General features: G+C 39.7%; 1 protein-coding gene across 1 annotated transcript in view; it reads left to right on the forward strand.

Annotated features, from left to right (window-relative positions):
- Positions 1-27,631, forward strand: part of LOC128664402 (solute carrier family 23 member 2-like) — a 391,187-nt gene that overhangs the window by 39,126 nt on the left and 324,430 nt on the right. The window contains exon 4 of the mRNA XM_053719234.1: positions 16,609-16,790. Within this exon, the coding sequence (XP_053575209.1) occupies positions 16,609-16,790 (182 nt within the window). The remainder of the gene's footprint in view (positions 1-16,608; positions 16,791-27,631) is intronic.

Raw genomic sequence — 27,631 nt, forward strand, 5'->3', positions numbered from 1 at the left:
CTAATTTATGACAGGGATGATGTGACAAGGAAACAGTAGTTCCAATTAACTTGCAAAAGGCTCTCCAAAAAGAAGAGATGAATTGAGTACCTCTATCAGAAACAATATTCACAGGTATGCCATGAAGTCTAACCAAATGTAAAAGAAAAAGAGTCAAAAACTCTTGGGCAGACAGTAGCTTGGTTAAGGGTATAAAATAAGCAAGTTTGGAAAATCGATCTATCACAACCCAGATAACTGTATGATGGTCAGAAGGAGGGAGGTCCACAACAAAATCCATGGTTATGTGTGACCAAGGTTGTTTGGGAATGGACAATGGTTGAAGTAAGCCATTAGGCAAAGATCGGGGAGTCTAATTAGCAGCACAAGTCAGACAGGCTTTGACATACTCTTGAGAGTCAGACTTCATGGTAGGCCACCATACAAGTTGGGAAAGGAGTTTAAAGGTTCTTGTTAAACCAGGATATCATGAAAGTTTGCTATCATGAGCCCAGGATAGCACAGGAGTGCGTAGAAAGGGAGGTACAAAAAGGATCTCAGGTGCTTCAGGGGCTTCAGGAGGTTTTCTGGACTGAGCACATTACAGTCTTTTAAGAAGAGAGGTGTTAAGCTGAGGAAGCACACAGGAAGGAGGAATGATGTGTTCGGTAGGAATGTCAGAGGAATCAGTAGACTGTGGAAACTGACGGGAAAGTGCGTCAGCCTTTTTGTTCTTAGACCCAGGAAGATAAGATACTATGAAGTTAAAACGGGAAAAGAATAAGAAGACAAAAAAAGAGGGCACCTCATAGTGTATATCATACAGGTTAATATGTAAACGTGCAGATGTACCAGATTTTGTTGCACCGTGCTGTGACTGGTGCTAAAGAGCAGGCTAGCACTTTCAGTGGCTAGTACACTGATAAATGATCCCAGGTAGTGATCTAGGGGGAAATCCAGAAGTCTACAACTGATTTTTCAGCAGGCAAAACAGTTAATCAACATGGCTTTGTGAGAACCAATGCTGAGCCAGGTCAGCGTATAAAACAACTTCGAAAAGGTATAATAAATTCAATGCTTTATTGTCTTTGCAACGTGTTTCTCGACCACTAGAACGGTCGTTTCATGAGGCAATAAAAAAAGACAGATCCATGTTGATTAACTAACTTGCCTGCTAAAAAATCATATTAACAATATTTTGTGCACACTTGTTGCTTTATTTTTGATTGGTGCACCCCCTTATTATACTCTTTCGGGTTTCTGTTTGTTTCAGGAAAAGAATAAGGCCGATCTGGCCTGTCAAGGAATAAGTCGGTGAACAGTTTCTAAATACGTCAGGTTTTTGTGATCAGTAAGGATCTGAATGGGGATGGCATTACCTTCTAGCCAATGTCGCCTGTCAGTAAGGGCCATCTTGATGGACTAAGAGCTCACAATTACCCACATCGTAGTTCCTTTCTGCAGGGGAGAATCGCTTAGAGAAGAAGGCTACAGGATGCAATTTGGAGGTTAAGGGGTTCCTTTGGGTTAAGACTGCACCTGCTCCTATCTCAGAGGCATCCACCTCTAGAGTGAAATGCAGGTCAGGGTCAGGATGGAGTAATACAGGAGCAGTACAAAAGGCCTTCTTTAGGATAGCGAAAGCGTCCACAGCTATAGGAGGCCAGTTCTTACAATCTCTGTTTTGCTTAGTCAGATCAGTAAGTGGAGCAACTATTCTGGAGAAGTTCTTTATAAATTTGCAATAATAGTTTGAGAATCCCAAGAACCTCTGTAGTTCCTTCAATTTGGTAGGTTGGGGCCATTCTAGGACTGCGGTTAACTTAGTAGGGTCCATGGCAAAACCCTCTTTAGAGATAAAATACTCAAGGAACTGGATCTGGACTTGATCAAATTCCCACTTTTCCAGCTTAGCTACCAGAGCATTGTTTCTGAGACGGAGAAGCACTTGTTTCACATGTTCATGGTGTAACCCTTAGTTCAAGGAAAATATGAGGATATCATCCAAATAAACGATGACAGTATGGTTAAGAAGGTCATGGAAGACGTCATTGACAAAGGCTTGGAAGACAGCAGGGGCATTGCACATCCCAAAAGGCATTACTAGGTATTCATAATGCCCGGATCTGATGTTGTAGGCAGTTTTCCATTCATGACCCCAGAAAATACGAATGAGATTGTATGCCCCATGAAGATCAAGTTTCGTAAAGTAGCAAGCATTCTGGAGTGAATCATATAACTCAGTGATCAGGGGAATATGATAACAGTTTTTAATAGTAATGTTGTTTAGGGCTCTGTAGTCAATGCAGGGTCTCAAACCACCATCGTTTTTACTGATGAAAAAGAAACCAGCCCCAGCAGGAGAAGAGGAAGGGCAAAAAAATCCTTTAGCTAAGTTTTCTTGGATGTATTCTTCCATGGCTCTAGTCTCAGCCTTAGACAGTGGATACGTCCTTCCTTTAGGGAGTGGGGCTCCAGGAAACAGGTCAATTTTGCAGTCGTAAGGGCAGTGAGGTGGTAGCACATAAGCTGCCTTCTTTTCAAACACATCCTTAAATTCTGCATACACCGCTGGAAGGGTAAAAGAAGTCTGAAGGTTGGCTATAGGGACGTGATGCAATGGAGTAACTTTAGCCATTCAGGAGTGAAAACAGGATTTGTCCCAGGAGGACAACTGTCCCTCAGTCCAATCGAATTGTGGATTATGTTTGCGTAGCCGAGGAAGACCAATAATAACTGGTTGAGCAGGAAAATGAATAACATCAAATTGCAATTTTTCAGAATGTAGTACTCCCACAGTAATGGTTAGGGGTGCAGATTCAAAATGGCTCAGGCCTTATCCAAGGGGAGTGCCATCCAGAGTGTTTTTTTCTGAAAAAGAGGCAGACCTGCGTGAATCATGAAACGGTGGTCTAAGAAATTCCCAGCTGCCCCAGAATCAACAAAAACTTGAGCGTGGATAGAGTTCTGGAGAAAGGTAGTGTAATGGGTACCAGAATCCGAGAAGAGTGAGGGGAATTGGTAGTGAAATTCAGATAGAGTTGGTGGCACCACTCATAGATTTTGCATTGGGTCTTTTACTGTTCTGTAATAAGCTCAATGGCCTTGATATTCTACAGTTAATGTGGTTAGGTGCTATGTATCAACAAAGTTACATTCCAAATATGTTAGTTAAAGAAACTAACAGAAAAAGATACTAAGTAAGCACTCAAATGACCCTAAATTATCTGGAGTTGAAAAAAGATCCACACAAATTAAAACATTAATCTTTATTAGAAATATTAAAATATGGGTTGATTAAAACTAAAATGCTGGTATTCCCAGTACAAAGACTGGATATTGGAAACTCGAACCAATTTATGTTACTATCTGGTGACTAATAAAGAAACCAACGGCTAGGATTGTCAGTGACTACTAGTAAAAATTGAGATCAATATAATGTCATGAAAAGATATATGTTCACAACAAATGCAGCACTTATTCATTCCTAATACTGCATATTAATAATTCATCACAAACATAGTCTGAGGTAATAATCCTGTGTATTAAGAACATAGGTAAAGTGATGTCATAGAGTCGGGATATGATATTGCAAATTTACTTAAATTGTAGCATGTAATAAATTACATATGATTGTTCATAGTATCTACTATAAAGTAAACAATATCATGATTATCAAGCACACTAGGCCCTTAAGATATTTAGAAATTCCCCTCTAAAAGGTGGATAAATTAAAAGGTTTATACAATTCACCTTAATAGGTTACTTGGTGGTATAAATCCTAATGGTAGTCACTATATAAGGAGTTAATATTGGAGTAACTATCAAATATAAATGTTCTCATAAGTTATATTGACAATACTTGAGAAAAGTAATAGGTACTCAAAAAATACCAGTTGCACTATCTATAACAAAACTTTTGTACTTATTTTAAACTTGAATCAGTGATTTATATAAATCACTATTTTCAACAGTACTTGTGATCCCAGACGAGGCAAGGGAGGCACCAGGAAGACAGTCCAATCTTTCAGGGAACCAATGGGTAATGCAGAGTCTGGTAAATAAAGCAAAGTCAGGCAACAGGCAGGTAATCCAAAGGATCAGCAGATCAGGGGTTAAAACAGGAGAGTGGTCAGAGACAAGCAAAGTTTGGCAACAATAAGACAATCCAGCAGTTCCAACAGTATGGCAATCAGCAGTTCAGGGGTTAATTAGTAGAGTGGTCACAGATAGGCAGAGTTCAGCAACAGTAAGGCAATCAGCATTAGCAAACAGAGCAATAGAACAAAGCACCCAGGGAGCACAAGACAACCTATACGTGGGCAAGGTCTAGGAAGTGAGGAGGTATTTACATAGGCGCAGGTTCGCTCCAAGGATAGCAGACAGGGAGCGGCATCAGGGGAAAGAACCGGCGTGCGGCAATGACGTCATCGCATGAAATATACCAAAATTGGCCTAGACCAATACTTCTAATAATACTAATACTACTAAAAAATATATATAGTTTTGATAGGTAAATATAAAAAAGGCCCTATTTGTGTCTAAATGTAGTGAGGACAAAAATGCTAGAAATGCTCTGGTCTTTTGAGGAAGTTTTTGTCTGAAATGCCCGGTCCTAAGGGTATAAAGTCCTACTAAGGAGCTGCAGTGCAATTGCCATCACTGTTCAAGACCAGGTGAGCAAATCCGTAACAGCATATCCCTGTATTGCAAATCATTGGCTGTATTTTGGTCATAGGTAGCTTGACGGCACAGCTGGTACAGGACAATGGCTCATGTGAGCCTGCTTACCACAAGTTAAGAGGCTGCACCCATATGACTGCTACTTAAAGATATGGTAAAGTGATTAGTTTAACTTCTTTTAAAATGTTAAATTAAGTATTAAAAAAATAATAGTTGCCCCAAAGAAATCAGCTCTTTAACCTGTTAAAAAAAATACAAACAACCCCAGAACAGTAAAACCCACCACCCACACAACCAAAGCCCCCAAATAAAACCGTGCCAGATGGATGAAGATAGAAGATGCCGTCTGGATGAAGACTTCTGCCCGTCTGGAGGACCACTTTTCCCGGCTTGGATGAAGACTTCTTGCCGCTTCGATGAGGACTTCTCCCGGCTTCGTTGAGGATGGAAGTCCGGATCTTCAAAACTGTAAGATGGTCTTCAGGGGTTAGGTTCGTTTTTTTTAAGGGTTTATTGGGTGGGTTTTATTTTTAGGTTAGGGCTTGGGGCTGCAATAGAGCTAAATGCCCTTTTAAGAGCAATGCCCATCCAAATGACCTTTTCAGGGCAATGGGGAGCTTAGGTTTTTTTAGTTAGGATTTTATTTGGGTGGTTGGCTGTGTGAGTGGTGGGTTTTACTGTTGGGGGGTTGTTTGTATTTTTTTTTTCAGGTAAAAGAGCTGATTTCTTTGGGGCAATGCCACGCAAAAGGCCTTTTTAAGGGCTATTGGTAGTTTAGTTTAGGCTAGGTTTTTTTTTTATTTTGGGGGCTTTTAGATTAGGTGTAATGGGGGGGGCTATTAGATTAGGTGTAATTAGTTTAAATATCTTGTAATTTGTTTTTTATTTTGTGTAATTTAGTGTTTTTTTTGTAATTTAGGTAATTGTATTTAATTTATTTAATTGTATTTAATTTAGGTAATTTATTAAATTGTAGTGTAGTGTTAGGTGTTAATGTAACTTAGGTTAGGTTTTATTTTACAGGTAAATTTGTATTTATTTTAGCTAGGTAGTTATTAAATAGTTAATAACTATTTAATAACTATTCTACCTAGTTTAAATAAATACAAACTTGCCTGTGAAATAAAAATAAAACCTAAGCTAGATACAATAAACTATTAGTTATGTTGTAGCTAGCTTAGGGTTTATTTTACAGGTAAGTATTTAGTTTTAAATAGGAATTATTTAGTTATTAATTGTAGGTTTTATTTAGATTTATTTAATTATATTTAAATTAGGGGTGTTAGGGTTAGGGTTAGACGTAGGTTTAAGGGTTAATAAATTTAATATAGTGGCAGCGACATTGAAGACGGCAGATTAGGGGTTAATAATATTTAACTAGTGTTTGCGAGGCAGGAGTCTGGCGGTTTAGGGGTTAAAGTGTTTATTATAGTGGTAGCCAAGTTGGGGGCAGCAGATTAGGGGTTAATAAGTATAATGTAGGTGTCGGCGATGTCGGGGGCAGCAGATTAGGGGTTAATACGTGTAAGATTAGGGGTGTTTAGCCTCGGGGTTCATGTTAGGGTGTTAGGTGTAAACATAACTTTTGTTTCCCCATAGGAGTCAATGGGGCTGCGTTACTGAGCTTTACGCTGCTTTTTTGCAGGTGTTACGCTTTTTTTTTCAGCCGGCTCTCCCCATTGATGTCTATGTGGAAATCATGCACAAGCACGTACAAACAGCTCACCGCTGACTTAAGCAGCACTGGTATTGAAGTGCGGTATGGAGCTCAATTTTGCTCTACGCTCACTTCTTGTCTTTTAAAGCCGGGTTTATAAAAACCTGTAATACCAGCGCTGTAGGTAAGTGAGCAGTGACAATAATGTGCAAGTTAGTACCGCACCCCTCATAACGCAAAACTTGTAATCTAGCCGATTATATTTTAACCTGTTGAGGTTACTATAGTAATATTTTATTAATAGACTTCACAAATTTTGGTATTCTTTACCATCACTTTAACCTCTCCGCCACCTTTGAAGTGGATAAAATAAATAGACACATTTGTTCAGGGTGATTGTCAGGCCCTGCTATTGTGTTATAGCAGAGGATGGCGCTGCACAAGGAAATACTTGCGTAATAGAACTGAAAAGACATGCACATTGCCTAGTTGTTTTGATTGAACCATAATGAGAAACAATTCTTTCATTTGAACCAAGGTTATTTAATGGGGTTATTTGGTTTATTCCAAGGAAAAAAGAGGACAATACCACACTCCATAAAAATTGAAAATTTATTGAATAATTTTAAAATTCAAAACTTGAAAATATGTGACAGCCTTGCCACCTAATTGGAGAAAGAGCGCAGCACACGGGCTTACACGTTTCGGCTGTTTGCCGTAATCATAATTATTTGGTTTAGCCAAATATTTAAGACATTATTCTTTCATTGACATAAATTTGTTAACCACTTATTTCATAGCAAAGTTTAAACATTTTTAAAACAAATTGACATCTTCTTTGTTGATTTTTTTTTCAATAGCCAAACTCCAACCACTACTTGCCTTATTTGGTTGAGCCAATGATGACTTGATTCTGCAGACAACAAGACAAGTCATACTCATTATCGGCTAGATTTAGAGTTCGGCGGTAGCCGTCAAAACCAGCGTTAGAGGCTCCTAACGCTGGTTTTGGGCTACCGCTGGTATTTAGAGTCAGTGATTAAAGGGTCTAACGCTCACTTTACAGCCGCGACTTTTCCATACCGCAGATCCCCCTACGCCATTTGCGTAGCCTATCTTTTCAATGGGATCTTCCTAACGCCGGTATTTAGAGTCGTTTCTGCAGTGAGCGTTAGAGCTCTAACGACAAGATTCCAGCCGCCTGAAAATAGCAGGAGTTAAGAGCTTTCTGGCTAACGCCGGTTTATAAAGCTCTTAACTACTGTACCCTAAAGTACACTAACACCCATAAACTACCTATGTACCCCTAAACCGAGGTCCCCCCACATCGCCGCCACTCGATTAAAAATTTTAACCCCTAATCTGCCGACCGCCACCTACGTTATACTTATGTACCCCTAATCTGCTGCCCCTAACACCGCCGACCCCTGTATTATATCTATTAACCCCTAACTTGCCCCCCACAACGTCGCCGCAAGCTACTTAAAATAATTAACCCCTAATCTTCCGACCGCAAATCGCCGCCACCTACGTTATCCCTATGTACCCCTAATCTTCTGCCCCTAACATCGCCGACCCCTATGTTATATTTATTAACCCCTAATCTGCCCCCCACAACGTCGCCGACACCTGCCTACACTTATTAACCCCTAATCTGCCGAGCGGACCTGAGCGCTACTATAATAAAGTTATTAACCCCTAATCCGCCTCACTAACCCTATCATAAATAGTATTAACCCCTAATCTGCCCTCCCTAACATCGCCGACACCTACCTTCAATTATTAACCCCTAATCTGCCGACCGGAGCTCACCGCTATTCTAATAAATGTATTAACCCCTAAAGCTAAGTCTAACCCTAACACTAACACCCCCCTAAGTTAAATATAAATTTTATCTAACGAAATAAATTAACTCTTATTAAATAAATGATTCCTATTTAAAGCTAAATACTTACCTGTAAAATAAATCATAATATAGCTACAATATAAATTACATTTATATTATAGCTATTTTAGGATTAATATTTATTTTACAGGTAACTTTGTATTTATTTTAACCAGGTACAATAGCTATTAAATAGTTAAGAACTATTTAATAGTTACCTAGTTAAAATAATTACAAATTTACCTGTAAAATAAATCCTAACCTAAGATATAATTAAACCTAACACTACCCTATCAATAAAATAATTAAATAAACTACCTACAATTACCTACAATTAACCTAACACTACACTATCAATAAATTAATTAAACACAATTGCTACAAATAAATACAATTAAATAAACTATCTAAAGTACAAAAAATAAAAAAGAACTAAGTTACAGAAAATAAAAAAATATTTACAAACATAAGAAAAATATTACAACAATTTTAAACTAATTACACCTACTCTAAGCCCCCTAATAAAATAACAAAGACCCCCAAAATAAAAAATTCCTTACCCTATTCTAAATTTAAAAAGTTACAAGCTCTTTTACCTTACCAGCCCTGAACAGGGCCCTTTGCGGGGCATGCCCCAAGAATTTCAGCTCTTTTGCCTGTAAAAAAAAACATACAATACCCCCCCCCCAACATTACAACCCACCACCCACATACCCCTAATCTAACCCAAACCCCCCTTAAATAAACCTAACACTAAGCCCCTGATGATCTTCCTACCTTGTCTTCACCATGCCAGGTTCACCGATCCGTCCTGGCTCCAAGATCTTCATCCAACCCAAGCAGGGGCTAGACATCCACTGAAGAAGTCCAGAAGAGGGTCCAAAGTCTTCCTCCTATCCGGCAAGAAGAGGACATCCGGACCGGCAAACATCTTCTCCAAGCGGCATCTTCTATGTTCTTCCATCCGATGACGACCGGCTCCATCTTGAAGACCTCCAGCGCGGATCCATCCTCTTCTTCCGACGACTAGACGACGAATGACGGTTCCTTTAAGGGACGTCATCCAAGATGGCGTCCCTCGAATTCCGATTGGCTGATAGGATTCTATCAGCCAATCGGAATTAAGGTAGGAATTTTCTGATTGGCTGATGGAATCAGCCAATCAGAATCAAGATCAATCCGATTGGCTGATCCAATCAGCCAATCAGATTGAGCTCGCATTCTATTGGCTGTTCCGATCAGCCAATAGAATGCGAGCTCAATCTGATTGGCTGATTGGATCAGCCAATCGGATTGATCTTGATTCTGATTGGCTGATTCCATCAGCCAATCAGAAAATTCCTACCTTAATTCCGATTGGCTGATAGAATCCTATCAGCCAATCGGAATTCGAGGGACGCCATCTTGGATGACGTCCCTTAAAGGAACCGTCATTCGTCGTCTAGTCGTCGGAAGAAGAGGATGGATCCGCGCTGGAGGTCTTCAAGATGGAGCCGGTCGTCATCGGATGGAAGAACATAGAAGATGCCGCTTGGAGAAGATGTTTGCCGGTCCGGATGTCCTCTTCTTGCCGGATAGGAGGAAGACTTTGGACCCTCTTCTGGACTTCTTCAGTGGATGTCTAGCCCCTGCTTGGGTTGGATGAAGATCTTGGAGCCAGGACGGATCGGTGAACCTGGCATGGTGAAGACAAGGTAGGAAGATCATCAGGGGCTTAGTGTTAGGTTTATTTAAGGGGGGTTTGGGTTAGATTAGGGGTATGTGGGTGGTGGGTTGTAATGTTGGGGGGGGGGTATTGTATGTTTTTTTTTACAGGCAAAAGAGCTGAAATTCTTGGGGCATGCCCCGCAAAGGGCCCTGTTCAGGGCTGGTAAGGTAAAAGAGCTTGTAACTTTTTAAATTTAGAATAGGGTAAGGAATTTTTTATTTTGGGGGTCTTTGTTATTTTATTAGGGGGCTTAGAGTAGGTGTAATTAGTTTAAAATTGTTGTAATATTTTTCTTATGTTTGTAAATATTTTTTTATTTTCTGTAACTTAGTTCTTTTTTATTTTTTGTACTTTAGATAGTTTATTTAATTGTATTTATTTGTAGCAATTGTGTTTAATTAATTTATTGATAGTGTAGTGTTAGGTTAATTGTAGGTAATTGTAGGTAGTTTATTTAATTATTTTATTGATAGGGTAGTGTTAGGTTTAATTATATCTTAGGTTAGGATTTATTTTACAGGTAAATTTGTAATTATTTTAACTAGGTAACTATTAAATAGTTCTTAACTATTTAATAGCTATTGTACCTGGTTAAAATAAATACAAAGTTACCTGTAAAATAAATATTAATCCTAAAATAGCTATAATATAAATGTAATTTATATTGTAGCTATATTATGATTTATTTTACAGGTAAGTATTTAGCTTTAAATAGGAATCATTTATTTAATAAGAGTTAATTTATTTCGTTAGATAAAAATTATATTTAACTTAGGGGGGTGTTAGTGTTAGGGTTAGACTTAGCTTTAGGGGTTAATACATTTATTAGAATAGCGGTGAGCTCCGGTCGGCAGATTAGGGGTTAATAATTGAAGGTAGGTGTCGGCGATGTTAGGGAGGGCAGATTAGGGGTTAATACTATTTATGATAGGGTTAGTGAGGCGGATTAGGGGTTAATAACTTTATTATAGTAGCGCTCAGGTCCGGTCGGCAGATTAGGGGTTAATAAGTGTAGGTAGGTGTCGGCGACGTTGTGGGGGGCAGATTAGGGGTTAATAAATATAACATAGGGGTCGGCGATGTTAGGGCAGCAGATTAGGGGTACATAAGGATAACGTAGGTGGCGGCGGTTTACGGAGCGGCAGATTAGGGGTTAAAAGTGTAATGCAGGGGTCAGCGATAGCGGGGGCGGCAGAATAGGGGTTAATAAGTGTAAGGTTAGGGGTGTTTAGACTCGGGGTACATGTTAGAGTGTTAAGTGCAGACGTAGGAAGGGTTACCGCATAGCAAACAATGGGGCTGCGTTAGGAGCTGAACGCTGCTTTTTTCCAGGTGTTAGGTTTTTTTTCAGCTCAAACAGCCCCATTGTTTCCTATGGGAGAATCGTGCACGAGCACGTTTTTGAGGCCGGCCGCGTCCGTAAGCAACTCTGGTATCGAGAGTTGCATTTGCGGTAAATATGCTCTACGCTCCTTTTTTGGAGCCTAACGCAGCATTTGTTTGAACTCTCGATACCAGAGTTAAATTTATGGTGCGGCCAGAAAAAAACCCGCGGAGCGTTAACAGCCCTTTTACCGCCGAACTCTAAATCTAGGCCTATGTTAGTAAAATGTGCATTGTTTTTCAGGTTGTCATCTGATAAAGCCAATTAGAGAAATATAAGTTGCAGGGTTACTATTGAAAAGACTGCAGTCTGCATTACCAGCTCTGAAAATTAGAAAATACACAATTTTCAGAGCTAAACTACATAAAAAGGGGGCAAAAAAATAATGAAAGTATATTTCAGAGTTGTTTTACTGCATAATTAAACATTTTACATACCATTATGTCCGATTAGACATAAATAAAGCTAAAGTAGTAGCTAGTGCTAATGGTACGTGCCAGTAGCAGCACATACAATTTTTTTTTTTAATTTTTTTTTTTTTTATTCTAGTCAGGATTGTCAAGAACCAAAGTAAAGCTTACACACTTATTGGCTGAAACAGGAATAAATCAAGTGACATGTAAATTGCTGGATTGCTGTTAAATAGTGTAAAATGATAAATTTGAAGCTTTTGCCACCTGCAAATAAGACTAAGCACATATTTAATTCTTAACCATTCTCATTACATAATATTCTAGGTTTGTTTTGTTTTTGTGTTTGTTTTTTTAAGGCCTTGTTATTGTGTATATTCAGTATTGTATTTTAGCAAGAAATATTAATTAAAATAAACTAACTTTTAATGAATTCCTTTCTCTGGTGAGCAATTTTCACACCCCTGTGCTATAGGTGATTTACTTGTTTGGCTCTCATTGCAGAAATTTTTTCTGTGAAGTACCCACACACAATTATACCTATTTTTCGGCAGACCAAGCATTTTTTGAAAATAACTTTAGTTTGCAGAATTTGTGTAATTTTCTATGGGATATATAGGGGCATATTTATCAAGCTCCGTATGGAGCATGAAGCCCTGTAAAGACCACTTCTCCATAACCTGCCTGCCTGCTCTGAGGCGGCGGACAGACATCGCCGAAAATCAACCCGATCCAATATGATTGGGTTGATTGACACCCCCTGCTGGCGGCCAATCGAATCTGCAGGGGGCGGCATTGCACCAGTAGTTTACAAGAACTGCTGGTGCAATGATAAATTCCGACAGCGTCTGCTGTCGGCATTTATCGATGTGCGACGGACATGATCCGCATTATCGGATCATGTCCGCTCGCACATTAATAAATAGGCCCCATAGAAGCATGGGAGTCATTATTTCCGAAATATTTCTAATTTTGGGCTGGATTAAGAGTGGTGCACTAACTGTTGCGTGTGAGTGAAAAGGGGTATATTGCGTCTCTTTGCACACGTTGGAAGTAGCGCGCGTATTACAAGTTGAAAGTAAACACATCTACTTGAGCGCAATTGATTTTAATGTGTGTCAGGTTAGCATTAGTGATGTCGCGAACCTAAAATTGAATTCAAAATAAAAACCGCGCGAACCGCCATTGAATTCAATAGGCAGGCGAACTTTAAAACCTACAAGGACTCTTTCTGGCCACAATAGTGATGGAAAAGTTGTTTCAAGGGTACTAACACCTGGACTGTCGCATAGTTTATGCAGAGTCTGCTTTTAAGCCATAATGGCTTTTAAGCCATAATGGGCCTAAATCAACTAACATTCCCAAAGTGGCTGTCTCAAAACATCCCGGACAGAAGATAGATTGATAGATAGGATAGATAGATATACATAGATTGATAGTTAGATAGAATCGATAGAAGAGAAATAGATAGATTTGTTAGATATATAATTACCCTAATAAAGTCTAATAATTAAACATGAGTTCTTGGACCCAACTAGCTTGTGTTAATTAGTACTTTTCTTAGCACTTTAATCCCTGTCCCCCCCCCCTTGTTCTATATGGCCTGCCTGATTACCCTGAAAAAATATAATAATAAGACATGCGGTCTGGTACCTATTTTAACTAGGTTGTGTTTTAAGTACTACCATTCTTAGCACTTTAATCTCTGTAACTCCCCCTATTTGGTAAAGGCCAAGGAGGCAGGAGGAAAGTGCAATTCACTGGCACCAGCAAACTGAGGATTCACCACAAATATTACCCAAAATTGTAATTTTTAATTAATAAGAATACTGTGACAACAAATATGATTGGTGTAAATATTTTTCAAGTAGGCCTGGCACACAGGCTTGGAAGGCAGTAGAAAAGTGCAATTCTAGGGCACGAGCAAACTGAGGATTAAGATCAACAATCAAATATTTTTTAATTTTAATTAGTAACTATACTGTGACAACAATTAGGATTGGTGTAAATAGTTGGCAAGAAAGCCTGGCACAAAAGGCTGGCAGGCAGGAGGTAAATGCAATTCAAGGACACTAGGAGACTGAATATTTGCAGTCCAAAAAATTATGATTTTTATTTTTTTATATACTGTTACAAGAATTATGATTGGTGCCACTAATTGGCTAGTTGGGCCTGGCACACAGGCTGGCAGATATGAGTCGTGGATGGTAGGTAGGGCAGCAATTTAACACAGTATGTTGTGTAAGTGACAAAAACACAGGCCTGATAGAAAATTAATTTAGATTATACTAGCAAAATATTTTTTTTAATATTAAAATAATGTTAAGAAGTGCAATGCACATATGAGTGGTCGCACTGGCTGGCTGCTACGTAGGGCAGCAATTAACAACAGTATGCTTTGTAAGTCAGATAGACAGTTAGACACAGGCCTGATAGAAAATAAAATTAGATTACACTAGCATAATGATTTAAAGACTTTTTTTTGGCAATTTAAAGAAAAAGGTTAAGCACATAAATATGAGTCGTGGCTGTCTAGCCTTGGAAGGGCAGCTATTAAAAACAGTAGGCTCTGTAAGTCAGATACACACACGCCTGATAGAAAATACTATTAGATTACACTAGAAAAATGATTTCAATTATTTTTTTGGGGGGGAAATTAAAAAAAGGTTAAACACATATGAGTCGTGGCTCATAGACTAGGGAGGGCAGCAAGTAAACACAGTAGGCTCTGTATGTCAGCAAAACACACAGGCCTGATAGAAAATTATATTAGATTACACTATCAAACAAATTTAAAAATTTATTTTTTTAAATTTAAATTAAGGTGAAGAAGATATGAGTGCTGGGTGGATGCCTGGCACAGACCAATTAACCAAAAGACTGAAAAAAAATGAGGTATATTAATGCTGAGTGAGCCTAACAGACACATGCCTGATAGTAAATGTAATTAGATTACACTAGCAAAATATTATTATTTTTTTTTTTTTAATTTAAAATAATGTTATAAACGGATATTAAAACTGGTGGCTGGCACAGAGCAATGAACCAGAGTATATGCTGTGTGACACAGGCCTGATAGAAAATGAAAAAAAATTACACTAGCAAAATAATTAAATTTTTTGGTTAGTTAAATTTAAACTAATGTTGTTAGGGAGATATCAGTGGTGGCAGTAATCACAGCAGCATATGCTGTGAGCCTTAAACACACAGCCTGAAAGCCAGGCAAATGCTAATAAAAAAAAAAAAGAAAAAAAAAAAAAAACGGCACGAAATATAGCCCTAAAAAGGGCTTTTTGGGGTGCTGTGCTTGCAGCAGAGATGAGTGGAGTCCTTCTGGACTGTAAATACACTAGCCTAGCTATGTTTTTCCTATTAATGTCAGGAGCAAAAACACAACACGTCCTCTCATTAAGAAAACAAGGTCGTTATGAGTCTAAAATGGCGGATTCCGAGTAGCTGGGAGGGTCTGTGAGGGAGTGTCTGATGTTGATTGGCTCTAATGTGTCAGACGGCTGTGACATAAAGGGTCAAAGTTTCCTCAATGATGACACATAGGGGCGGATCGAACATCGCCATGTGTTCGCCCACAAAAGCGAACGCGAACAAGCTATGTTCGATGTGAACCGTTCGCGGGCGAACAGTTCGGGACATCACTAGTTAGCATGACTTCAAAGCTCTGGTTAACTGTTACACGAGACAAAAAGTGGCAGAAAAAAATTAAAAAATACATTTAACAGTATAGTTACACTCATAATAACACTGTCTGATAAATATTATTTAAAAAAATTATATTACAAAGTTATAAGGGCTCAAAGATATGAGAAAAAAGGGGCAGCAATGTGCTTTAACAAAGAGATATACAAAGGGATATATACATACACGTCTTCCAAAAGTCGGCGTATATAAAATTTCACAAAATATCATCTACTTTTACATTCACTCAGTTCCCCCATTTATTTATTTTTTTAATTTGATCAGAGAAACAAAATAAATATGAGGTTAACAGTGCCATGTTATCATTATTACTATGATGAGTACTGCATAGCTATAAAGAAATTAACCCCCTATTTTAATTATGGAACCTCACTCTTTCAAATGTGGGATGTTATGATATATTATTATGGTGAGGAGGTAATAAAGTCTTCCTAAAAAGCACTGGAACCCCCAAAATAGGACCAATGTTTAGATGTATATGTCATTGTTATTACAATTAGCTAGACGCTGTATAGACACAAGATTACTCATTTGAAAGATGAACATTTCTTCTTTCAAATAAGGGATCTTATGGTTGTTAATTTATTTTGGGGTTAACATATGGCTAATCATCTGCAATCATTTGCTACCTAAAAGGGCATGAGACCCATCATTTGAAAAAAAGGTAATACCCTGTTTCATCGGAGGGGTATTGTTGTATATATATGTGTTGCATACTGTATTTAAGGGATAGGGGATCCTTTGGGGCCACTGCCCCATTTAGTAAATACATTGGTTAGATGTTTGCCATAGTAATGAAAGTGGTATGATGTTTAGTTTTCACCTGTGTGTAATTTGGGGGCATGTACAGAGGGGAAAAAAAGAGTATGATAGTGCTGGGCCAGATTGTCACGCTGCCTGACAGCCAAGCAGAAATGTGAGAAGCATTGCACCAAAATCCTTGTCACTCCTTGGTTCAGCACTATGAGTGCCATTGAAAATGACCCACTTATGACACAAATACTGTAGTCTGCTGACACATCATGTAAATAGTTTTTAGGTTGCTATAATATAAAATTCAATTTATTAATACACCATATGCATTTCAAAGATCAACTTAAATTAGAGATTTTTTTTTCATTTTTAAAAATCCTTATTTTTATATTTCTTTGAAAGGCTAAAAAGTATTTATAATTTTCTTTGTTCTAGATTCAAGGCGCAGTGGTTGTGGCATCATGTTTACAGCTCATCCTGGGCTTTTCTGGATTGATTGGACTTTTGTTAAATTTTATTGGACCCCTCTCCATCATACCAACCATAACCCTTATTGGACTTTCACTTTTTGGTCAAGCAGGAAAGAAATGTGGGACTCATTGGGGAATAGCTTTTATGTAAGTTTAGAATTTCATTGAAATTATTTCAGCAAATTGCACATTTATCAAAGCAAACATATTTGAAAGATAGTTACAGTTTTTATTTTTTTGCATATTATATGTATATCAGCACATATACCTAACTACACATACCCATGCCCTCACTTATGGATACACACATATACTCTTATTAAAGTGAGCATCAAAGGTCCCATTCAAAACAAAACATCATAAGCCTGGAAACATAAACGTGTAGACAAAAATGGTCTAATATATTAATTTTGTTTAAACTTTTGTTGTTGTTGTACTATTGCTTACATATAACTATGAGGCCAATTTAACAAATGTCTTGCGGACCTGATCCGACAGTGCGGATCAGGTCCGCAAGACATCGCTGAATGCGGAGAGCAATACGCTCTCCATATTCAGCATTGCACCAGCAGATTACAAGAGCTGCTGGTGCAACGCCGTCCCCTGCAGACTCGCAGCCAATGGGCCGCCAGCAGGGGGTGTCAATCAACCCGATCGTACTTGATCGGGTTGAATTCCGGCGATTCCTGTTCGCCTGCTCAGATCAGGTGGACAGGGTTATGGAGAAGCGTTCTTTGTGACCGCTGCTCCATAACTTGTGTTTCTGGCGAGTCTGAAGACTCGCCAGAAACACGGGCCACCAAGCTCCGTTTGGAACTTGGTAGATAGGCCCCTATGTGTTTAACACATAAAAATCAATAGGTTATACTCATACATTTAGGACACCATAAGATTTACATTCTGTTGCTAAACATGGATAATATTAAAAGCATCAACAAAATATAAAAACACATGGGGGCCGATTTATCAATGTTTGTCCGACATGAAACGCTGTAGCATATCATGTCCAACAGACATTGCTGAATGCAGACAGCATACGCTGTCAGCATTTAACATTGCACAAGCAGTTCACCAGAACTGCTTGTGCAATGCCACCCCCTGCAGATTAGCGGCCGATCGGGATGATTGTAGACCGCAGCCTCAGAGGCAGCGGACCAGTTATGGAGCAGTGGTCTTAAGACCGCTGCTTCTTAACTGCAGTTTCCAGCAGGCCTGGAGGCTCACACGGAAACAGGGGCATCAAGCTCCATTCGGAGCTTGATAATTCGGCCCCTAAATTCTTATGTCCTTATACTAATATTAAGTAGTAAAGAAACCCATTTTAGTTTAAATATCCTTCTATATACCTATCTCTAGTACTTAATTCTAGTATTACTGTTATTGTTGTTTTTATTAACAGTATAGGGAAATAGAATGTAATTAATATTCTGAATGTACTAATATTGTAACTTCTTAATACTATAATTCTTCTATATCCTAAAACTTAATTCATACAGATTTAGTTTAGTTTGTATATTATAAATATATATACAGTATATGGTAGAAAAAAAAGAGAAGGAAAAAAGAAATACTTGTGTACAATAATCGTAGTACATTGAAATGACTAATACATGTCTATGTATATAAACTATTGATAAATTGAATCATCAACAAATTATTTATTCAGTGAAACAGTTGTATAAAATTAAATTTATTCATAGTAGATAACATAGTAGATAAGGTTGAAAAAAGACTGAAGTCCATCGAGTTCAACCTACACAAATCTAAAATACTTACAAAAAGCTCCAGCTAAGCTTAAATAACCCCACTAAAAGGTGACTCATTTAATACTATCAATCATATCCATGAATTTTGTTTATATACAGAAATGTATCCAGACTATTTTTAAATGTATCTAGGTTATTGGCATTCACTACCTCCTTTAGTAATGAGTTCCACAATGTTATTGCTCTTACAATAAAAAAACGTTTCCGTTGCAGGAGATTAAATCTCCTTTCCTCCAACCTTAAATTGTGACCTTTTGTCAGAATCAATTTTCTAGGAATAAACAGAGCTTCTGCCATCTCTGAATATGGGCCTTAAATATATTTATATAAAGTAATCATGTTACCTAAAGAAAACAGACCCAGTTTGGCTAGCCTCTCCTCATAGGTTAATTTCTCCAATCCCCTTATTAGCTTTGTGGCCCTTCTCTGAACTTTTTCTAGTTCTGCAATATCTTTTTTGCGATCGGTCCCCAAAACTGCACTCCATACTCAAGGTGAGGTCTTACCAGGGCTTTATATAGTGATAGAATTATGCTTTCCTCCCTTGAATCAATGCCTCTTTTAATAAATGCTAATATCTTATTAGCCTTTGAAGCTGCTGCCCTGCATTGTGCACCCATCTTTAGCTTGTTATCTATTACTACTCCCAAATCCCTTTCCTCCTCCGTTTGGCTAAGACTTGTCCCATTTAAAAAAATCGTTGCCTGCTTATTTTTACTTCCAAAATGTAGAACCTTGCATTTTTCCCTGTTAAATCTAATTTTCCATTTACTTGCCCATACTTCTAATTTTTGCAGATCCCTTTGTAATGAAAGTTCATCCTGCTCTGACCTAATGACCTTACTTAACTTAGTATCATCTGCAAAAATAGAGATGTCGCTATTTAATTCTTGCTTCAAGCCATTTATAAAAATATTTAAAAGAACGGGGCCCAGTACTGATCCCTGGGGGACTCCACTGATTACCTTTGTCCAATCTGAGTATGATCCATTTACTACTACTCGTTGCTCCCTATCTTTTATCCAGTTATTTATCCATGAGCTAACATTTTCAACTATACCCAATCCCTTAATTTTGTGCATTTATCTCTCATGTGGCACTGTATCAAATGCCTTTGCAAAATCTAAGTATATCACATCAACTGATTCCCCTTAATCTATATTTTTACTTACTTCCTCGTAGAATCTAATTAGATTAGTTTGACATGATCTATTTCTCCTAAAACCATGCTGATTAGAACTCATAATCTTGTTTACACGAATATGCTCATCAATATAATCCCTTATAATCCCTTCAAATATCTTCCCCACTATTGATGTCAGACTAACTGGTCTATAGCTTCCTGGATCATCCCTGCTTCCCTTTTTGAAGAGTGGCACCACATCAGCTTTACGCCAATCCTGGGGTACCATGCCGTAGGATAATGAGTCTTGAAAAATTAAGAGTAGAGGTTTGTCTATAACAGTGTTAAGTTCCCTTAACACCCTTGGGTGTATTCCATCTGGGCCTGGAGTTTTATTTACCTTAATATTATCCAGTTTTTTCCTGATATCCTCTAAATATAACCCAGTTAATGGTATGGACTGGCATGTTCTATTTTGTTCCAAAGTATCATCCAATGTTTCCTCTCTTGTGTATACTGAAGAAAAAAACTGGTTTAGTATCTCAGCCTTCTCCCTGTCATTATTGATCATGCTACCCTCCACGCATTTTAATGTACCTATATTATCCTTCTTAGATTTTTTGCTATTTATGTACTTAAAGAACCTTTTAGGGTTAGACTTAGAATCCTTTGCAATTAATTTTTCATTTTCAATTTTGGCTAATTTGATTGCTTTTTTGTATGCATTGTTACATTCCTTATAAATATTGTATGTTGAGTCTGTACTATTTTCTTTGAATAATTTAAATGCCCTATGGTTTTTTTTCCTAATGTCTCTTAACACATTTTTATTTATCCAAAACGGCTTTGATTTTTTATTTTTATTTTTATAACCATATGGTATTTGTTGACATGTATATTTATTTAACAAAGTTTTAAATATTATCCATTTATCCTCTGTATTTTTATTTGAGAATACGTTGTCCCAACTTATATTATTTTAATGATTTCCTTAAATTGTTGAAATTTGCTTTTTTGAAGTTAAAAGTCATTCGGCTAGAATTAGAGTTTGGCGTTAGCCGTCAAAACCAGCGTTAGAGGCTCCTAACGCTGGTTTTGGGCTACCGCTGGTATTTAGAGTCAGTCAGAAAAGGGTCTAACGCTCACTTTCCAGTCACGACTTTTCCATACCGCAGATCCCCCTACGCCATTTGCGTATCCTATCTTTTCAATGGGATCTTTCTAACGCTGGTATTTAGAGTCGTGGCTGAAGTGAGCGTTAGAAATCTAGTCAGTAGTTAAGAGCTTTCTGGGCTAATGCCGGTTTATAAAGCTCTTAACTACTGTGCTCTAAAGTACACTAACACCCATAAACTACCTATGTACCCCTAAACCGAGGCCCCCCCCACATCGCCGCCACTCTATTAAAAATTTTTAACCCCTAATCTGCCGACCGCACACCGCCGCCACCTACGTTATCCCTATGTACCCCTAATCTGCTGCCCCTAACACCGCCGACCCCTATATTATATTTATTAACCCCTAATCTGCCGTCCCCAACGTCGCCTCCACCTACCTACAATTATTAACCCCTATCAATCAGATTGAGCTCGCATTTTATTGGCTGTTCCGATCAGCCAATAGAATGCAAGCTCAATCTGATTGGCTGATCGGATCAGCCAATCGAATTGAACTTGAATCTGATTGGCTGATTCCATCAGCCAATCAGAATTTTCCTACCTTAATTCCGATAGGCTGATAGAATCCTATCAGCCAATCGGAATTCGAGGGACGCCATCTTGGATGACGTCCCTTAAAGGAACCTTCATTCGTCGTCTAGTCATCGGAAGAAGAGGATGGATCCGCGCCGGAGGTCTTCAAGATGGAGCCGCTCGTCATCGGATGGAAGAACATAGAAGATGCGGCTTGGATGAAGATGTTTGCCGGTCCGGATCTACTCTTCTGCCCGGATAGGATGAAGACTTCTGCCCGAAGATGGAATTCTTTATCCGCCGCTTGGATCAAGACTTCAGCCAGAGGATGGACGTCACTCTTCAGCCCCCGCTTGGGCTTGGATCAAGACTTCGGAGGCTTGGATCAAGACTTCGGTGGACGGATCAGTGAACCCGGCATGGTGAAGACAAGGTAGGGAGATCTTCAGGGGCTTAGTGTTAGGTTTTTTTAAGGGGGGTTTGGGTTAGATTAGGGGTATGTGGGTGGTGGGTTGTAATGTTGGGGGGGTATTGTATGTTTTTTTTTACAGGCAAAAGAGCTGAATTCTTTGGGGCATGCCCCGCAAAGGGCCCTTTTAAGGGCTGGTAAGGTAAAAGAGCTTTTCTATTTTAATTTTAATTTTTTTTTATTTTGGGGGCTTTTTTATTTTATTAGGGGGCTTAGAATAGGTGTAATTAGTTTAAAATTGTTGTAATATTTTTCTAATGTTTGTAAATATTTTTTTATTTTTTGTAACTTAGTTCTTTTTTATTTTTTGTACTTTAGTTAGTTTATTTAATTGTATTTATTTGTAGGTATTGTATTTAATTAATTTATTGATAGTGTAGTGTTAGGTTTAATTGTAGATAATTGTAGTTATTTTATTTAATTAATTTATTTATAGTGTAGTGTTAGGTTTAATTGTAACTTAGGTTAGGATTTATTTTACAGGTAATTTTGTAATTATTTTAACTAGGTAGCTATTAAATAGTTATTAACTATTTAATAGCTATTGTACCAGGTTAAAATAATTACAAAGTTGCCTGTAAAATAAATATTAATCCTAAAATAGCTACAATATAATTATAATTTATATTGTAGCTATATTAGGGTTTATTTTACAGGTAAATATTTAGCTTTAAATAGGAATAATTTATTTAATAAGAGTTAGACTTAGCTTTAGGGGTTAAAAAATTTATTAGAGTAGCGGTGAGGTTCGGTCGGCAGATTAGGGGGTAATACTTGAAGTTAGCTGTCGGCGATGTTAGGGAGGGCAGATTAGGGGTTAATACTATTTATTATAGGGTTATTGAGGCGGGAGTGAGGCGGATTAGGGGTTAATACATTTATTATAGTAGCTGTGAGGTCCGGTTGGCAGATTAGGGGTTAATAATTGTAGGTAGGTGGAGGCGACGTTGTGGGGGGGCAAATTAGGGGTTAATAAATATAATTTAGGGGTCGGCGGTGTTATGGGCAGCAGATTAGGGGTACATAGGGATAATGTAGGTTGCGGCGGTGTACGGAGCGGCAGATTAGGGGTTAATAATAATATGCAGGGGTCAGCGATAGCGGGGGCGGCAGATTAGGGGTTAATAAGTGTAAGGTGTTTAGACTCGGGGTACATGTTAGGGTGTTAGGTGCAGACATAGGAAGTGTTTCCCCATAGGAAACAATGGGGCTGCGTTAGGAGCTGAACGCTGCTTTTTTGCAGGTGTTAGTTTTTTTTCAGCTCAAACTGCCCCATTATTTGCTATGGGGGAATCGTGCACGAGCTCGTTTTTGAAGCTGGCCGTGTCCGTAAGCACCGCTGGTATTGAGAGTTGCAGTGGCGGTAAATTATGCTCTACGCTCCCTTTTTGGAGCCTAACGCAGCCATTCTGTGAACTCTAAATACCAGCGGTATTTAAAAGGTGCGGGGAAAAAAAAGCCAGCGTTAGCTACGCGGGTCGTTACCGACAAAACTCTAAATCTAGGCGTTAGTTAAACCTTTAAGACACTGCATATGAAAAGAGATTTCAAATGTGACCATGTTAATATCACTGTTACCCAAATGTTCTTTGACTTCTATGTTTGATATTACATCTGTATTGTTTGCTAGCACTAAATCCAATATAGCTTTACTCCTAGTTGACTCCTCTATTATTATCTATTATATCTCCCATATTATCTCCCATAATTACAGCACTGTTATTAGCAGCCTTACCTATTTGCAGTAGTAGTTGAGTTTCCTCCAGGTCACTAATGTTAGGGGGCTTGTAGCATGTTCCTAGTAATATTTTTTTAGGATTTTTCCCCCCACTCTTTATTTCAACCCACAGGGTCTCTACATTGTCACTTGTATCATAAATATCTTCCCTTATTGTAGGTTTAAGGTTAGGTTTAATATACATGCAGATTCCTCCACCCCTTTTATTATTCCTGTCCCTCCTAAATAAAGTATACCCCTCTAAGTTAACTGCCCAGTCATGTGAATCATCCCACCAAGTTTCAGTTATACTGATAACATCATAGTCCTCTTCTGCAACTAAGAGCATCAGCTCCCCCATTTTACCTGTCATGCTTCTTGCATTTGTTGTCATACATTTATAATATACATAAAACATTAACCTTTTTCTACTAATCCCCTCAGTAATCAACCTGTATATAAGTTTATAGCTGAGATTTTATTAATGCCATTAGGTTTACCCATTGTCAAATGTTTGACCCCAAATTAGGCATACATTACGAATAAATGAGACAACACACAAGAGAAAGGTGTAAATGCCGCATATATAAATATAACATAGAGGTTTAATAAACTCTGAATACCGTATAAACATATTAACATGTGCAAATTTGTGAGGTGCTTGCCACAACAGATGAACCTTCCACAGGCTTACAGGCCAGGAACATCCCCACCAAGCTCTCCCGCCCCTTTAGGGAGGTACCAATTTACATAAAGATAACGGTTATTAAACAAGCACCCCCACAACATAAGACTGCAACAAGTCCCTTGATCAACCATAAACAAACAGGGAGGGAGGGAACTTCACCTTGCCATTGCAGCGACTTGAGACAGGTCTGAGACTTCCGCCCCAGCCTTAAACCGCTACCGGTAGCCACACCCCTGATAAGCTCCACCCTCTTCATTAGCCGTCATAGGGGTCAAGTTCCAATACTCTCCTCCAGGGGGTATTGACCCCAAATTAGGTATACATTATGAATAAATGAGACAACACACAAGAGATGGGTGTAAAGGCTGCAGACCGCATTTAATAAACTCTTTTATAAAGATAACATAGAGGTTTAATAAAACTCTGAATACCGTATAAACATATTAACATGTGCCAATTTGTGAGGTGCTTGCCACAACAGATGAATCATCCACAGGCTTACAAGCCAGGAACATCCCCACCAAGCTCTCCTGCCTCTTTAGGGAGGTACCAATTTACATAAAGATAATGGTTATTAAACATGCACCACCACCACAGCACGTCACTGATGAGCAACCCCCAACCTCCGGAAGTCCCAGGCTGCCCTCCACACTGAACGAGGTTCAATGTCGGACCACACTACACACAGATCAGGAAACAACTCCCGCAACCTACCCAAATCTGTCCTTATGCTTTCCACTAAATCCCTCTGCGATTGGAAACCCAGGTCATTTCCCCCTGCATGTATCACCAAAATAGATGGAGGCCAAAACAACCTAGCATAATCCACCACCTTTCTCAGAATCTGATCCCATCTCAAGCCCCGAACCCCCAGCAAACGCAACACCACCATTTCCTCAGACAAGTTCAACGGGGTTCCATTATTCTTCACTGCCCCTGCCTTACGGGCCCAAAAGATATAGGAATGGCCAACAATCCAACAATGAAATGGACCTGTAGAAACAAACAAAACTCTAAACTTTCAATTCTGGCCGCACATACAACCGAAAACATCCAGACTTCCAACCACCTATTCTTCTAATCACACTCTCACATAAACCCAGACTAGCAGCTTCAGTAGAAGCGCCTATACGGAACAAGTGCGTACCGAACTCCTCCGCCATGTACCCCAACATCGCCAAGGCCCAATGGAAGACCGTCAGAAACTGAAAATGCGATAAAGATGACCCATCCCCATGCACCAATAAAGGCAGAATACCATTGGGCCGCACCCTCAAGAATGAAGTCAAGGGGGCCACCGGGCAAAAAACCCCATGTGTTTCAAAAATCCTGATCCACCTCCCCAACCCTTCCTGGTCCGTCTTTGATTTTTTAAGCCAAATCCACACTACGCCATCTCTAATCAAAAGGTCCTTAGCATTTAGGCCCCCACAACCTTCCTATTACTCCCTACCAGCAAAATCCGAAGAACACACCTGCTCCAACTTCCCCACCATCTACACCAGCATACCAAAAACTACCGGGATTCTTCTATCCCCACAAACCTTTCCTTTACAAACTCCTCTCACAGCCAACTGTACTATAGACAACTTAGTTAAATCTCTCCATCCCAACAGTTTAGAAAGAAAAGCCAACGCTGCCACCTTCCTTTTTACCAATGACTTTTACACCCCCCGAGCCCCACATTCTTTAATCGATGACAACAAGACTTGAGTACACCCTCCTTTAGACACATTTACTCTTGTTTCTTTTAAAATCTTTAGCCACTGACCCCACATATGCCTCCCAAGTACCTTGAGCTAAAGCTCCCTGGGCCACATCTGCTAACTCAAGAAATTTAACCCCAACAGTTCTGGGGTGCAGCTGACTCCTTCCTCCTCTACCTCCGGAGCTGCTTCCCGAAATCGTGACCACTGGAAGCGAGAGAGAGCGTCAGCAATAACATTAAGACAGCCTGGTACATGCACCGCATGAAAAAACACATTTAGCTGCATGCATTCCAACACAAACAACCTGAGCAAGCGCACTACTGGCAGCGAGCTATATGTCAGGCAGTTAATCGCATATTACACCCCCAAATTATCCGAATGGAAAACTACCATCAACCTAACCTAACAAATTATGGCAAACCGGATGCACCGGCAACAGCCGAAAGGCTGCCTCCACGTCCACTTTACCCAACAGGGCCCCTTTTCCAGCCACTGATTAGTGCCACCACCTTGTCAAAGGAAGCATACCTGACCGCTGCTACTGCCGGGTCAATACCATCATTAACTGATGCACCCTTAGGAAAGGACAAGTGGTGTATCATGCGGAACTGACCCACTGCCTTCTTGGGCACAATGCCCAATGGGGAAATCCTCAAGTTCCTGAAAGGCGGGTGACTAAACGGGCCAGCCATTTTCCCCAATGCCACTTCTTTGACCAGCTTCCCCTGCACCACCCCTCGGGAACTCCCTGGCGGAACACAAATTACCCAAGATTTCTACCTCTCCCCCTTCCACAAAACGGAATCCAAAACCCTGAGCTGAACCCTGTTAGCAACAGCTCCGCATCCCCCACCTTGCCCCTAACTTTAACATAGCGGTCTAGCACCATCCTTCTTACCTTCACTGGTGTCTGCGCCCTTAGCAATAGCCTCCCCTGCTTTTCGAACCCTGGAACCTTTTTTGAAACTTCTGGACCAAGGGTGAGCCCCCTCACATCCTGAACAGGCATGCTTGTACTTGCATCCATTCCCGAATCTACACTGCCCATCATTGAATTGAAAACAGAGGCCCTTCCTAATAACTGCTGCTGCTCACTCAGGGTAGGCGATCTGGACCTCCTCCTCCTGCCACTTCAGTCTGCCGCCTTCTCCAGCCTTCCCCAGGTAGGCAACCATCTCTCCGACTGAGTCCTCTCCCTCTCCCTGGGCAAACGAGACTTGTCCTACTGCCATCCAGTGCCCGACCTCCACGGGCTATGGCGCGTTAGAGAATCCCTTCTCTGAGGCCGTATCTGTGGAGGGGAGGTAATGAGAAACCTATCCTGCCTAGCACCCAATCCCCCTCTCCTCACACTCCCATCCCTAGACCCTACACCTACTCTACAATCCTGATCCCTCCCCGCCCCCTGCCCCGGTCCCAGAGAGTGGAGTAATTGCTCCAAAGCAGCCAAGTCTCCTACCTGCCATGATGCAACCGGCCCTGTTGACATTCCTTCTCCTAGATCCTCCAACTCGAAGTCACTGTAGGACTGATCCACCCACAGTGCGTCGCCATCCAGGTCTGGCCTTTTAGCTTCAGCAGAGGCCTCTGCCCCTCCAAACACCTGTGCATCCTGTTCACCCCAAGCATCTGCAAAATTCAAACACCTTTCATTATCAGCCCCTTGCCCCTCCATAACCCCCTCCTGACATCACAGAACCCCCGCCCCACCTCTCTTCCTCCCCCCTCCCCTCCCTCTCCCCCTGATCCCTGCAGAGGCCTTATTAACTGGCCCCTTCCCTTTTCCTCTTGTCCCTATGATCAAACGCCCCCTCCTATTTACATG

The sequence above is a fragment of the Bombina bombina genome, chromosome 6 (genome assembly GCF_027579735.1).
Source record: "Bombina bombina isolate aBomBom1 chromosome 6, aBomBom1.pri, whole genome shotgun sequence".
Classification (NCBI taxonomy): Eukaryota; Metazoa; Chordata; class Amphibia; order Anura; family Bombinatoridae; genus Bombina; species Bombina bombina.